The 16,496-nt window shown below is 39.5% G+C and overlaps 1 protein-coding gene and 1 pseudogene across 1 annotated transcript; both read left to right on the plus strand.

The window, feature by feature from the left end:
- The first annotated feature begins 648 nt into the window (after positions 1-648).
- LOC116600261 (olfactory receptor 7G2-like) lies at positions 649-1,572 on the plus strand. Its single transcript, XM_032360414.1, has one exon. It carries the CDS (start codon positions 655-657, stop codon positions 1,570-1,572), a length of 918 nt encoding a protein of 305 aa, XP_032216305.1. The 5' UTR covers positions 649-654.
- Positions 1,573-13,546: 11,974 nt separating this feature from the next.
- LOC116600258 lies at positions 13,547-14,507 on the plus strand (annotated as a pseudogene).
- Positions 14,508-16,496: the final 1,989 nt, after the last annotated feature.

Genomic DNA, 16,496 nt, shown 5'->3' on the forward strand with positions numbered 1-16,496 from the left:
GATTAATAATATTCAATTTTGTGATGAGCACTGGGTGTTGTACGTAAGTGTTAATCACGATATTGTATACCTGAAACTAATATTACACTGTATTTAACTAACTGGAATTTAAATAAAAGCTTTTTTTAAAAAGAAAAAATAATATGATCCAATTCATATCAGGATTTTCTCTTTTTTTTTATCATGTTATGTTACTCACCATACATCATTAGTGTAGTGTTCCCAGACTCATTGTTTATGTATAACACCCAGGTCTCCATGCAATACTTGCCCTTCTTAACACCCACCACCGGCTCACCCATTCCTCCAAAATCCTCTAAAATCCTCAGTTTGTTTCTTGGAGTCCACAGTCTCTCATGGTTCATCTCCCCCTCCAATTTCCCCCAATTCACTTTTCCTTTCTTTCTCCTAATGTCCTCCATGTTTTTCCTTATGTTCCACAAGTAAGTGAAACCACATGATAGTTGACTTTCTCTGCTTGACTTATTTCACTCAGCATAATCTCCTCTAGTCTGATCCATGTTGATGCAGAAGTTGGATATTCATTTCATCCTTTCTGATGGGTGGGTAATATTCCATTGTATATATACAAGAGATCCTTGTACATCTGTTACATATCCTCTCCTCTGTATTACCATCAGTCTCATCAAGAACATGGAGCCAGAAAACCAAACAGGTGTAGCAGAATTCCTCCTCCTGGGTCTCGCAGAAGATCCAAAATGGCAGCCCCTTCTATTTGGACTGTTCCTGACCATGTACCTGGTCACTGTGCTTGGAAACCTGCTCATCATCCTGGCTATCAGCTCTGATTCCCACCTCCACACGCCCATGTACTTCTTCCTCTCCCACCTGGCCTTCACTGACATCTGCTTCACCACCACCACCATTCCCAAGATGCTGGTGAACATCCAAAGACAGAGCAAATCCATCAGTTACACAGGTTGCCTCACCCAGGTTGGTTTCGTCCTCTTTTTCGCATGCTTGGAAAACTTCCTCCTTGCAGTAATGGCTTATGACCGCTATGTGGCCATCTGCCAGCCACTGAGGTACACAGTCATCATGAACCCCTACCTCTGTGGCCTGCTGATTCTACTCTCCCTGACCATCAGCATTGCAGATGCCCTACTCCACAGTCTGATGGTGCTACGACTCTCCTTCTGCACAGACCTGGAAATTCCCCACTTCTTTTGTGAACTTGCTCAGGTCATCAAACTCGCCTGTTCTGATACGCTCATCAATAACATCCTGGTGTATTTAGTAGCTAGCATATTGGGTGGCATCCCCCTCCTTGGGATAATTTTCTCTTACATTCAAATTGTCTCTTCCACTCGAAGAATGTCATCAGCTGGAGGGAAATACAAAGCCTTTTCTACCTGTGGTTCTCATCTCTCAGTTGTTTCTTTGTTCTATGGGACAGCTTTTGGGGTGTACATTAGTTCTGCAGTTACTCATTCTTCCAGGGATACTGCAAGTGCCTCTGTGATGTACACTGTGGTCCCTCCAATGTTGAACCCCTTTATCTACAGCCTGAGGAACAAGAACATTAAGGGAGCCTTGAAGAAACTCATCTGAGAAACATCTTGTTATTGTGTCATCTGCCTTGCTCTTGGGCTTCTAGAATGAGTCGAAGTACAGAATACTGGGTGAGTCAGATTGTCTGACCCTTCTCTCAGCAAGTTTTTATCTTTCAGTGGCTAAACACCATAAACAGAGTTCAACTTACGTATGAAAACTGGCTTTGGTTTCTATAACTTTGGTGTTTTTAAAAATTTATATGACACTGTGAGCTTGATTTTTGGGGGACCATCAAAGCAGAATCAGAGTAAGGGATTCTTTATATGGTTGTTTTAGGGAAACTGTTCTCAGGAAAATGTTAGTGACAGAAGGAGAGGGTGGGGAAAGTGCTAAACCATGGTGTCATTATAGCCAGAGGACTTGCCTAGATTTGATGTGCTCTTAATGACTAGACACTAGAATGAAGTGTCTTTGTGAGGAGATATGAGATGTGTCTATGTGAGGAGATGGGTATGTTAATTAGCTTGCTCAGTAGTAATTCCATTATGTATGTGTATCAACTCATCATTATGTACACTTTAAATATGTAATTAAAAAAAGAGAGGTTCCTGGGTGGCTCAGTCAGTTAAGAGTCCAACTCTTGATTTCAGCTCAAGTCATGATCTCAGGGTCATATGATCCAGCCCCACAAAGGGCTCTGTGCTCAGCGGGGAATAGTTTGGGGATTCTCTCCCTCTCTCTCTACCTCTTCTCACATTCACACACTCTTTCTCAAATAAATACAAATAAATCTTAAAAAAAATAAAAAGTAGGGCACCTGGATGGCTCAATCATTTAATGTCTGCCTTCACCTCAGGTCATAATCCCCAGGTCCTAGGACCGAGTCCCATATTGGGCTCCCTGCTCAGTGGGTTGTGTGCTCCTCCCTCACCCTCTGCCCCTCCTCTGGCTTGTGCTCTGCTCTCTCTTGCTCACTCTTTCTCTCTCTCTCAAATAAATAAATAAAATCTTTAGAAGAAAATAAAAAGTAATATATTTTAAAAAGAGGTGGAAACAATAGCCAAACTATGGAAAGAACCTAGATGTCCATCAACGGATGAACGGATAAAGATGATGTGGCATATATACACAATGGAATACTATGCAGCTGTCAAAAGAAATGAAATCTTGCCATTTGCGATGACGTGGATGGAAATAGAGGGTATTATGCTTAGTGAAATAAGTCAATCAGAGAAAGACAACTATCACATGATCTCCCTGATATGAGGAGTGGAGATTCAATGTGGGGGGTTTGGGGGTAGGAAAAGAATAAATGAAACAAGATGGGATAGGGAGGGAGAGAAACCATGAGACTCTTAATCTCACACAAAAAAACTGAGGGTTGCCTGGGGGAGAGTGGTAGGGAGAGTGATGGGGTTATGGACATTAGGGAGGGTATGTGCTATGATGAGTGCTGTGAAGTGTGTAAACCTGGCGATTCACAAACCTGTACCCCTGGAGCTAATAATACATTATATGTTTATAAAAAAATTTAAAAATTATTTTTAAAAAGGTGGAGATTAAAGCAAAGCATTCTAAGTCTCAGCATGAGGCAAACAGCCTACGTGAATTTGAGAAAGGCAAAGAATTTGGCAAACTTGAGGTCTTATTTCCTTTACCAATTATCCTGATAATCTCTTTTTTTGAAGATTTTATTTATTTATTTGACAGAGAGAGAGCGATCACAAGTAGGCAGAGAGGCAGGCAGAGAGAGAGGAGGAAGCAGGCTCCCTGCCTAGCGGAGAGCCCAACACCGGGCTCGATCCCAGGACCCTGGGATCATGACCCAAGCCGAAGGCAGAGGCTTTAACCCACTGAGCCACCCAGGCACCCCAATTATCCTGATAATCTTAACAAGAACTCTAATGATGCCATTTTCCTGCTAAGCAATTTGTATTGTTTCAATATTTAGAGTCTTACCACCTAAAGACTTGTTGAATGGCACCATCCTTCCCCTGAAATGCCACATTGTCATGAGTAAACTGTTCACTGCTTCTGTCCTCAATAGAATCTTCCTATGTGTGCCCATTTCATTGGTTCTATTTTTCACTCTGATTCAGAACCAGACCATTTTACTTACTATATCTCTATAATCTCTATAATTAATCTTGATAGATAAGAAAGCAATTACTCTGTTCTCATTTGCCATCAAATCAAATGCTCTTTCTCCATTGCTTTCATACAATCTTAAAATCAGTCTCTCAGTTGTCTTTTGATTTTGTTCACTGTTTCCTTTGCTGTGCAAAAGCTTTTGATCTTGATGAAATCCCAATAGTTCATTTTTGCCCTTGCTTCCCTTGCCTTTTGCGTTGTTCCTAGGAAGATGTTGCTGCGGCAGAAGTCAAAGAGGTTGCTGCCTGTGTTCTCCTCAAGGATTTTGATGGATTCCTTTCGCACATTGAGGAATACAGTAACATTACAGAATTTCCATTAAGCCTATAAAGCTATTTAAGGCAAACTGACATTTTTATGACACTGTGCATACCTATCCAACAATAAAATATTCTTTACATTTATTTGGGTCTCCCTTGTAAGTGCTTTTAACGTTTTAAGGACCTGCTATACTGTTTTTCATAGTAGCTGTACCAGTTTACAATCCCACAAATAGTGTAAATGGTTCTTTTTTAAGTTACTCATTGGTATTTGTTGTCTCTGGTTAACAGAGACATGTAAACAAGTATAAAGTAGTATCTCAGTGAGGTTTTGATTTGCATTTCCCTGATGTCTAGTGATGTTGAGAACCTTTTTATGTACATGATGGTAATTTTATGTCTTTTTTAAGAAGCTGTCTATTCAGCTCCTTTTCCTATTTTATGTTTTTTAAAATTTTTAATTTCAAGTTTTTATTTAAATCCCAGTTAGTTAACATACAGTGTAGTGCCAGTTTCAGAAGTAGAATATAGTGATTCATCACTTACATACAACACTTGGTGCCCATCATAATGAGTGCTCTCTTTAATGTCCACCACCCATTTAAACCACCCCCAACCCACCTCCCCTCCAGCAACCCTCAGTTTGTCCTTTATTGTAAGAACCCATTTTATGGTTTGCCTTCCTCTCTTTTTTGCTACTTCTGTTCATCAGTTTTGTTTCTTAAATTCCACACAAGTGAGATCATATGGTATTTATTATTTTAAAATTGAGGCAAAATACACATAGCCTAAAATTTACATTTTTAATTTTTTTTCCATGTTCCAAGATTGTTTATGCACCACACCTAGTGCTCCATGCAATACATGCCCTCCTTAATACCCACTACCAGGCTTACCCATCCCCTTACCCCTCTCCCCTCCAAAACCCTCAGTTTGTTTCTCAGAGTCCACAGTCTCTCGTGGCTCCTCTCCCCCTCCAATTTCTCCCAACTCACTTCTCCTCTCCAACTCCCAATGTCTTCCATGTTATTCCTTATGCTCCACAAGTGAAACCATACGATAACTGACTTTCCCTGCTTGACTTATTTCACTCAGCATAATCTCCTCCAGTCCCATCCATGTTGATACAGAAGTTGGGTATTCATCCTTTCTGATAGAGGTGTAATTTTCCATTGTGTATATGAACCAAATCTTCTATATCCATTCATCTGTTGAAGGGCATCTTGGCTCTTTCCACAGTTTGGAGGTTGTGGCCATTGCTGCTATAAACATTGGGGGTACAGACGGCCCTTCTTTTCACTGCATCTGTATCTTTGGGGCACATATCCAGTAGTGCAATTGCAGGGTCACAGAGTAGCTCTATTTTTATTTCTTAAGAAATCTCCACAATGTTTTCCAACGTGACTGCAGCAACTTGCATTCCCACCAACAGTGTAAGAGGGTTCCCCTTTCTCCACATCCTCTCCAGCATTTGTTGTTTACTGTCTTGTTAATTTGGGCCATTCTAACTGGTGTAAGGTGGTATCTCAATGTGGTTTTGATTTGACTCTCCCTGATGGGTAATGATGATGAACATTTTTTCATGCATCTGTTAGCCATTTGTATGTCTTCTTTGGAGAAGTGTCTATTCATGTCTTCAGCCCATTTTTTTTTGACATACCCATTTTGAATGTTGAGTTGAGGAGTTCTTTATAGATCTTGAGTATCAGCCCTCTGTCTGTAGTATCATTTGCAAATATCTTCTCATATTCCATGGGTTGCCTCTTTGTTTTATTGACTGTTTCCTTTGCTGTGCAGAATCTTTGGATCTCAATGAAGTTCCAAAAGCTCATTTTTGCTTTTGTTTCCTTTGCCTTTGGAGACATGTCTTGAAAGAAGTTGCTGTGGCCAATGTCCAAGAAGTTACTGCTTATGTTCTCCTCTAGGATTTTGATAGGTTCCTTTGCCTATTTTAACATCCGATTATCTGAGGGGTATCTGGGTTGTTCAGTCAGTTAAAGCATCTGTCTTTGGCTCAGGTCTTTATCCCAGGGACCTGGGGCTGAACCCTATGTTGGGGCTCTCTGCTCAACAGGGAGCCTGCATCTCCCTCTCCCCCTGCCTGTCACTCCCCCTGCTTGTGCTCTTTCTGCCAAATAAAAAAAATCTTTTTTAAAAAATAAAATCTGATTGTTTGAGTTTTTGGTATTGAGTTATATGAGTTTCTTATATAATGGGGATATGAACCTCTTAATGGATATGAGTTTTGCACAGATTTTCTCCCATTTCACAAGTTGCCTTTTTGATTGTTCCTTTTCTTAGGTAGATTCTTTTTAGTTTGATGTACTCCCACATTTATTTTTGCTTTTCTGCCTTTGTTTTTCATGTCAAATCCAAAAAAATCATTGCCAAGCGTCAACCAGGCTATCCCCTATGTACTGTCTTAGGAGTTTTATAGTTTTAGCTCTTACATTGAAGTGTTTAATCCATTCTGAACTGTTTTGTTAGTAGTGCAAGACTTGAGTCCACTTTCATTCTTTATTCCTCATTACTCAGAAGAGTAAGTATTTATGTCAACATAAATCAGCAGAACCCTTTGGCTCCAGCACACTTACCATTTACATTTTCGTTTTCTTGTGCTACATAGAAAACTGTATCAGTTTTTGAGCCCAACTACGTATTCAGATTTCTCTATTTTTCATGTGTTTGAAGTTTACTGGTGCTAAGATGGTGAAGACTAATATTACAATGCCATCCTGTCATCAGTCTATTTTCAAAAAATGTATCTTGAAAACATAGATTAAGAAAAGTACATTAGAAAGAGCTAAAATGTGAAATACATTGGTGAATACATGAAAATACTGAAATGCTTAAAGAAAAATGTTTTCAAGTGAATATGGAGTATCACCCACACCTATTATTACAGATGAAATCTCTGGGTGAGGACAAACTGCCTACTCAGTTTGTTTCACTCAGGTTATGGTATCAAGCCCTAAGTTAAGCTCCACATTCAGTGGAGAGTCTGCTGGAGACTGTCTCCATCTTCTTTGTACTCTGCCCCTCCCTCTATCACATGCAATCTCTCTCTCTCTCTTCCTGTCAAATAAATAAATAAATAAATAATCCTAAAATATAATAATAAAGAACCTTGATGCAACTTGTAGTTGGTTAGGCATCCAACTCTTGATTTTGGCTCAGGTCATTATCTCAGGTTTGTGAGATTGAGCCATATGTCCAGTTCTACACTGGGAATGGAACCTGCCTGAGATTCTCTCTCTCTCCCTCTGCCATTCCCCATCCTTGTTCATTCTCTCTCTCAAAATATACCAACACTCTCCTAGGACATGTAATTTCTCTTCATAAAACTATTAGGGGTGCCTGGGTGGCTCAGTTAGTTAAGCAGATGCCTTGGGCTCAGGTCATGATCCCAGTGTCCTCAGATTGAGTCCCATATTAGTCTCCCTGCTCAGCAGAGAGCCTGCTTCTTCCTCTCCCTCTGCCTGCCACTCTGCCTACTTGTGCTGTCTATATTTATGTCAAATAAATAAATAAAATCTTAAAAAAAAGATTTTTAAATAAATAAATAAAATGAAGAAGCACCATTCGATCTAAAATCCCCCCAATGGGAAGAAAAATGTGCTCTGTATCTATTGGGCAGAACTTGGAATAAGTGATTATGAAAATCTGAAAAGAGTATGAAGTCTGTCTACATTGATCACAGCCACAAGGATCACAAAGAGTAAATGAGATTCTCCCATTTAAAACACAGATCAGGAAAGAGGTATAGAAAACATTCGATGACTCCAAAGGTGAAATATCCCTAGGGTTTGAATTCCACAATATCTTAATTATATTTATAAATATATTACTTATACCCATATGTAAAAAATATCTGCACACTTAAAATTGCAATCAGGCTTTGAGATATCCCTAATCACATAGTGATACCTTTGTAACTTTAAGTCTAGAATTCATTATAAAAGGAGTGTGTTTATGTGTGTGCAAGGTATGTTAGACAGAGGTAAGCATGAACAGATAGGCAGAATAGATGACATACACCTGGCCTCATAGTCTCAAGTATTAGCCATCAGGTATCCCTCTCTTCTATAGTCTTGGTCTTTAAGGATTTGCAGAGCCAAGGGATTGGAAGGACACTAAAAATGTTGTCTAATGAGGAGCTTTGGATATTGACCCTCCAGGGAGAGATCACTGTAAAGAGTCAGCCTGTGACAACCTAATTCCACAGTCCTTACCTAGTCAGGAAGAACCACACCTGAGGCTCTAACCAGGAATGATCTTTCTTGACCACAAGCCGACTGACTCACGTGGTCTCTCTGCCCTTCCTGAAGACAGATCTTCCATCTTTGTATCTAGGTGACATGTCATGCACCACTCCACACTGATGCCAGCCAGGTAACTGAAAGTCTTTTAGTTAATGCTTGAGTAAGGAGGGCAGGCATTTTACTACAGATTCATCCAGGGGAAGAAATGAGGAGTATGCATGCATGAAATGATGAGACTCAGTGTCCCATGCATTCCAGCCTTTCTTCCTGTTAACAAGTTCCTGTTTGTACAGATACAGACCCCAGTCTCAATCAGCTGGACTCCTAATCTCTCTGAAACATGACAGAACATATTTTCCTCCTGAGTAGAAATCAGCCCATTTTAAAACAAGATGAGTATTATATGCTTTCTCCCACTTACTCAGTTCTTGTGATGGTCATGGGGAAGGGTTTTGGGTCAGTTTTTCCTTTTACTTGCATTCCTGATTCCTAACATACCATGTGGAGATGAGGGTATTATCCCTGTAGCTCACTTGAGGACACAAGGAAGGGAGTCAGATACAGAGAAACAGAGCCAGACACTTTCCTAGGACATGTAATTTCTCTTCATAAAATTATAAACATTTTATGTAACAACAGCAGAGATGTATAACAACAACAACAACAAAAAACATATGGCCACCCTTCCACTCATTCCAGAATGAGCAAATGTTGACATTCTGCCATACTGGCTGCAGGTCTTTTTTATAAAGTAGAAAAATGGGTGTATATGTGAAGAGAAAGTATCTCTTTTTCTCTCCCTATTTTCCTGTTCTCCCCTTCCCAGACAATACAATCTCAAATATGATGGCATCCCCCATGCCTAGTTTCATATTGCACGTCTTCATAAACATATATAGGATAAAAGACATTGACCATAATAACTATCACTTAGAGAATGGAGAAATAAAATGATGTAACAGTATCAAGTAATACTCTCTGATAATTAAAATTAGTGACTGGGACTAAATATACCAACATAATAAAAAGTAAATAGCATAAGCATGCCAGTTTTAAATGGCATGTATTGTATGGTTCCATGTATATAAAGCTTTTAAAATGCAAAAGAATATACATTTTTTATCAGAGGATAATACTAATCATAACAAAAATTTCAGGGGAATAATGTATATAAAGTCAATGTACTGGTTCCCCTGGGGAAGGAAAAGAATCAAGATTGTACAAATTTATGATGTGGGGGTTTCACCTGTATCTCTATGATTTACTGCAATCAAAACACCAAGAATGAGGAGAGTGAAGTGTCTAAATTTGATCATATCAACTATTGGGAAACCCAGCACTTCACTGTGGTCTCTCTGTTATTTTTTGCTGGGGTTTATTTTTATTAGGGATTATAGCTTGAGAGATTTCAACATGTGTATCTGAAGTTTTCTCCTGTAATTTTTTCTTACCTTTTTATATTATATCAAACTATAATCCTGACTCATTTTTTTCTTTTTACTAAAATTTTTTATTATGTTATGTTAGTCACCATACACTACATCATTATTGCATGATTCACTGTTTGCATAAAGCAGGCAGTGCTCCAGGTCATACATGCCCTCCTTAATACTCATCACTGGGCTCACCCATGCCCCTGCCAGAACCGTCAGTTTGTTTCCCAGAGTCTGTATCTCTCATGGTTCATTTCCCCCTTTGATTACCGCCCCCTCATACTCCCCATCCTTCTCCTAATGTTCTCCATGCTATTCCTTATGTTCCACAAATAGGTGAAATCATATGATCATTGTCTTTCTCTGTTCGACTTATTTCACTTAGCATAATCTCCTCCAGTTCCATCCATGTTGATGCAAATGTTGGGTACTCATTTTTTCTTTAATTCACTTTGACTGCTATGTAGTTCATCATCGTCCATGCCAAATGAATATTGACATCATTCCTGTGAACTTTATTCTTTTTCTGCACAATAAAGATTCCCAGCTAGAGTTTCAATTCATAAACACTTCTCTGAAATTTGCAGTTATCACGGTAAGGATGTACTCTCTTTTCACTGTCTTTCCTCGTTGCCCTTCCCACTACTTCCTTCTGAGAAATGAAATATTCCAGGTGCCATTGTTCCTGGACCAAAACCAAACACACACACACACACACACACACACACACACACACACACACACACACAGAGTAAACGTTACTAGCAGTGTCCTATATGCTGAGTGCTGTGCTGGCTGCTCTTCTTCTATGTACTGCTCATCACTACAACATCCCTGTAAGACTTGGTGACAGTTTCCACTCTATATTGAAGACACCAACGCCTCCATACAGTTGAGCAGCTTTTCCCATTTACAAAGCAAGTGCTGGTTTGGGTCACATTCTGAGTTCTGGGTCTAAGTAATACACCAAATGATAAAGGCTGTCATGGCCACTTCTGTCTCCCCAAGGTGAGGAAGCACCACTGCTTCACAAAGAATTCCTATTAGGGCACCAGATTATCTTCTAAGTATCTTATAAATCTGCACTGTCTTGGTCTTCCAAGGACCAATAACTGTTTGAATTTTCCTCTATTTTGAAGAGTCTGAGCATTTGATTCTTTCTATCATGTAGCTGCTATTTATTTATTTATTTATTTATTTATTTATTTATTTATTGTTATCATAAACAGTTTAATAGAGGTGACCTAGCAAGGCTAAACAGTACATATGTGTGTGTGTTTTTTTAAATTTTGTTTAAAAAATTAAAAAAAATTTTTTTTTCAGTGTTCCAGAATTGTTTATGCACCACACTCAGTGCTCCATGCAATATGGGTCTTTCTGAATACTCACCACCAGGCTAACCCATCCCCTCACACCTCTCCTTTCCAAAACCCTCAGTTTGCTTCTCAGAGTCCACAGTCTGTCATGGTTCATATCCCCCTCTAATTTCCAACTCACTTCTCCCCAACACCCAATGTCTTCCATTTTATTCCTCACAAGTAAGTGAAACCATATGATAGTTGACTTTCCCTGCTTGACTTATTTCACTCAGCATAATCTCCTCCAGTCCCACCACGTTGATACAAAAGTTGGGTATTCATCCTTTCTGATGGAGGCATAATACTCCATTGTATATATGAGCCATATCTTCTTTATCCATTCATCTGTTGAAGGACATCTTGGCTCTTTCCACATTTTGGCGATTGTGGCCATTGCTACTATGAACATTGGGGTACAGATGGCCCTTCTTTTCACTGTTATCTTTATCTTTGAGGCAAATATCCAGTAGTGCAATTGCAGGGTCATAGAATAGCTCTATTTTTAATTTCTTAAGGAATATTAAGCGTTTTTCTTAATTTCTTAAGGAATCCATAGTGTTTTCCAAAGTGGCTGCAGCAACCTGCATTCCCACCAACAGTGGAAGAGGGTTCCCCTTTCTCTCCAGCATTTGTTGTTTACTGTCTTGTTAAAATTGGCCATTCTAACTGGTGTAAGGTGGTATCTCAATGTGGTTTTGATTTGAATCTACCCAATGGCTAATGATGATGAACATTTTTTCATTTGTCTCTTAGCCATTTGTATGTCTTCTTTGGAGAAGTGTCTTCTGCCCATTTTCTGGCATGATGATCTCTTTTTTAAGTGCTGAGTTTGAGGAGTTCTTTACAGATTTTGGGTATCAGCCCTTTGTCTGTAATATCATTTGCAAATATCTTCCCTTATGTAGCTGATTTTTTAAAATGATATGCCACCTATCACCTTGGGTGGGAAAGTCCCCTAAGGAGAGAGAACATCACTGACATAGCTGCCTAGTTTCTCTTAGAATAAACCACTAACAACTAACATAGATGAGTAGCATTTCCATGAAGGAGTCTTAAGACTTTCAATTTTATAAGCAACACTTTTCAATCTATGCTAAGGTGTAGAGCATATACTTGAATAAATGCCATGACCTGCTACATATTTTCACACTGCTACTCTATGTCATGGATAGAGGTAGACATGCCTTATATTGTGACAGGAGATTTAAGGGCATTTCTCAAAATGAAAATACTAAAATTATGAAAGGAACTTATCATACATAAGATGTTTTAGGAATGCTAATGCTGTATAATCCAGGAGCATTAAAAATGATTGGTCAAGTCAGTCAAGTCATTCCATATGTGGAATTTTAAAAAACAAAACAAATGAGTACAGGGGAAAAGATAGAGGAGAAACCATGAAACAGACTCTTAACTACAGAGAACAAATGGATGGGTACCAGAGAGGAAGGGTTGGGAGGGATAATTTAGATGATGGAGTTCAAGGAAGGCACTTGTTTGATCACCTTGTATTGCGTGGAGGTGTTGAATCATGGACTGTTACCTGAATTTAATATTGCACTCTAACTAACTGGAACTTCAATTTGTGGAGCATAACAAATAACATGGAGGACATGGGGAGATAGAGAGGAGAAGGGAGTTGAGGGAAATTGGAAGGGGAGGTGAACCATGAGAGACTATGGACTCTGAAAAACACCTGAGGTTTTTGAAGGGATGGGGGGTGGTATGTTGGGGGAACCAGGTGGTGGGTACTAGGGAGGGCACAGATTGCATGGAGCACTGGGTGTAGTACAAAAACAATGAATACTATTATACTAAAAAGAAATAAAAAATTTAAAAAAGAAAAAGAAAAAGAATTAAAAAAAATAAAATCATAGGTTATGCAAAACAAAACAAAACAAAACAAAACAAAACAAAACCTTAAAAAAAGGAATGTCATTTCAGCAGTCAGATGATCTGAACTCATATCTAGTCTTTGACACACACTGTGTACTTCATATCCATGATACAATTCATCTCACCTAAGTGTCCCCATGGGTGAATGGAGTAATAAAATGACTTAACTCATTCAGATGATTCTGAGCATATCAAAGATGACAGGGCAAACTCTGTAGAGAGACTGAATAACATCATTCTTGTCTTTCTATTGTTTGGAGGCAAAAAATATTTCTGAAGGAAACACCATTCTTATTCATCTTAAACTTAACACCTAACACAATGTATGAAGCAGAACTGGTGATCAAAAAAACAAGGGCCAATGGAGGGAAGAGGGGGGAAAAGAGTAGGAAATAATGATGGAAAAATTAGCATAGGGAAAAATTGGAATAGTCACATGGATTCTCAATAGTTTTGTTTTTTTTTTTTTTCTAAAAGCACTGTCTCTCAAACTTTGGTGATATCAAATTCATCTGTCTGGCTTGCCAAAAATAGATGGCTGATCCTCACCTCAGAGTTTATTAGCAGTATATCTGGACTGATACTAGAATTTGTATTTTTAACAATTCCCAGGTGATGTTGTTGTGGCTCACCCAGAGACCATTCCTTTTTTTTTTTTTAATTTTCACCCCATGTTTTCCGTCAGATTCATCAACAACATGGGACCCAGAAACCAGACAGTATTTTCAGAATTCTTTCTCCTAGGATTGACAGATGATCCAGAACTGCAGCTCCTCCTCTTCAGTCTGTTCCTGTCCACGTACCTGGTCACCATCCTGGGAAATATGCTCATTATCCTGGCTGTCATCTCTGATTCCCACCTCCATACCCCCATGTACTTCTTCCTCTCCAACCTGTCCTTTACGGACATCTGTTTAAGCACAACCACCATCCCAAAGATGCTGGTGAACATCCAAGCACAGATTCAGAGCATCAGTTATACAGGCTGCCTCACCCAGGTCTGCTTTGTCTTGACTTTTGTTGGTTTGGAAAATTTTCTCCTTGCAGCAATGGCCTATGACCGCTATGTGGCCATCTGCCATCCCTTGAGGTACACTGTTATCATGAATGCCCAACTCTGTGGCCTGCTGACGGTACTCTCCCTGCTCATTAGCATTGCCAATGCCCTACTCCATAGTCTGATGATACTACAGTTATCCTTCTGTAGGGACTTGGACATCCCCCACTACTTCTGTGAACTCGGTCAGATTGTCAAGCTTGCTTGCTCTGATACTCTCATCAATAATATCTTGGCATATTTTGCAGCTGGCTTATTTGCGGGTGTTCCACTCTCTGGAATCATTTTTTCTTACACTCAAATTTTCTCCTCTGTTTTGAGAATGCCATCAGCAGGCAGGAAATATAAAGCTTTCTCCACCTGTGGGTCTCACCTGTGTGTCCTTATTCTATGGGACAGCTTTTGGAGTGTACATTATTTCTGCAGTTAGTGACTCTTCCAGAAAGACTGCTGTGGCCTCTGTGATGTACATCGTGATTCCTCAAATGATGAACCCCTTTATCTACAGTCTGAGGAATAGTGACATGCAGGGTGCCTTGAAGAAACTCATCAGTAGGATACCTTTTTTCCTGTGATTGTGCCATGTACCTTGGGCTGGGTTGTAAGAATAAATCAGTATGATTTATTGTTATTATCATATCATATTATATCATATTATCATTATCATATATGATTATATGATATCATATATGATTATATGAATCACAGGGGAACAAGGAAGTTCATTCTTCTATCACTGAATGCTTCTTTTTTTTTTTTTAAAGATTTTATTTATTTATTTGTCAGAGAGAGAGCGAGCGAGAGCGAGCACAGGCAGACAGAGTGGCAGGCAGAGTCAGAGGGAGAAGCAGGCTCCCTGCAGAGCAAGGAGCCCGATGTGGGACTCGATCCCATGACGCTGGGATGACGACCTGAGCTGAAGGCAGCTGCTTAACCAACTGAGCCACCCAGGCGTCCCTCACTGAATGCTTCTAACACAAGTAGATAACGTAACAGCCAAGTATATTTTAACTTAGAGTTGAAACCTAACTTTTATTTTTCTTTAGCTTTTTATGTTTGACAAATTTATATCAATTCTTACTTCAAGGCTTTTCTCAGTTCCACAGAGGTAGAGCCTGAGGCAGAGATAGAAGTTTTATGTTTGTATGGATGACTCAGGAAGAAGTAAATGCAGAATATGAATAGCTCAGAGAAAGGACAGGAAGATGACTGTTGTCATATTTAGAGACTTGCTTCTCCCTGGTCCCGTAAGAGACCATGTCAGTTGAAACCCAAATCAGGCTACAGTGAGGCAAGGGAGTTCATCTTTCACACCCCGACTTAGTAATTATGGAGACCAGTCACTGGTAAAGTGTATTCCTTTGAGGCAGTATTAGTATCCACCCACTATACTCAGTTTCATTATCTATACAACTGGTATAATGGTATCATCTCATTTTGAAATAATTGTGAGTTATTTGTGTTCCATCAGTGAGGAAGCCTTTAGTTCTAAGAAGAGAAAAATACCTATCCCTAATATGATCGAACAGGAAACAGTTGTCATTATTAGAACTTCAAGACAGGGAATGTGAAACAGGGGAGTAGGCTTCACTCTGTTCTGCATTTGGTGGCTTTGTCCGAGGACTTGTTCTCCTTCAGTCACAAGGTGGTGGCAGCAAATACAGATGTCATGCTTGAACATAATGCCCAGGGACAAAAAACAAAAACACACACACAAAAAAAACCTGTCCTTCCCAGTGTCAGATGATAATAGGTCTCTTAATGGAGTCAATCAAAGCACATCTGTAGGAGGTGAAATGGAGGCCCTCGATATGATATGCCCACATCCTAATCCCCCTAATTTGTGATTAGTACCTCATATGATAAAAGGATGAATGGCATCAGAACTTACTTGGAAAAGGGGTCTTTGCAAAGGATGCACTTACACTGGGTTATCTGGGTGAGCCCTAAATAGAAATCATGTTTCCTTATAGAACAAGTAGAAGTGAAGGAGACCCAGAGAAAAGGAGGCGGCAATGTGACCATGCAGACAGATATAAATTGATGCCTCCAGTATTTGATTTCCAGTATCTGATCATTTTTGTCCTACAACCTGTCATTTTTATAGGATCCTAATGTGTCTTTTTTTTTTCTTACACTCCTTTACATTGCCCAATACCACGTGTTAAATAAATTTGACCTAATACTGGTCTGGCTAAATGTTTAAACTTAATGAATTCTTACCAACACCATCCATATGATGGAAGAGAAGGTTCCTGACACCCCTCTTCCTGGTAACACACTCACCATACAGGTACACAGAGATTAATTCCCTCTGAGAGAAATCCAGAAACTGGTTTGTTGACTCCTACATATCAGAGCCCTCTAAACAGGTAGGAAAAGCTGAGGCATGCTCACACCATTGACCCCACCCCTGGGATGGCACCTTACAACCAGGAGAGAGTCCCCGACTCAGAATCTCCCTGAAGAGTGAAAGTTTAAGACCACACACCTAGGGCCCCAACTTGTATGGCAAACTTGAGGGACTGGCTCCCAAATCTTCTAGCTGTGAGAGCAATGTGGCT

Source organism: Mustela erminea, chromosome 1, assembly GCF_009829155.1.
Source record: "Mustela erminea isolate mMusErm1 chromosome 1, mMusErm1.Pri, whole genome shotgun sequence".
In the NCBI taxonomy this organism is placed as follows: domain Eukaryota; kingdom Metazoa; phylum Chordata; class Mammalia; order Carnivora; family Mustelidae; genus Mustela; species Mustela erminea.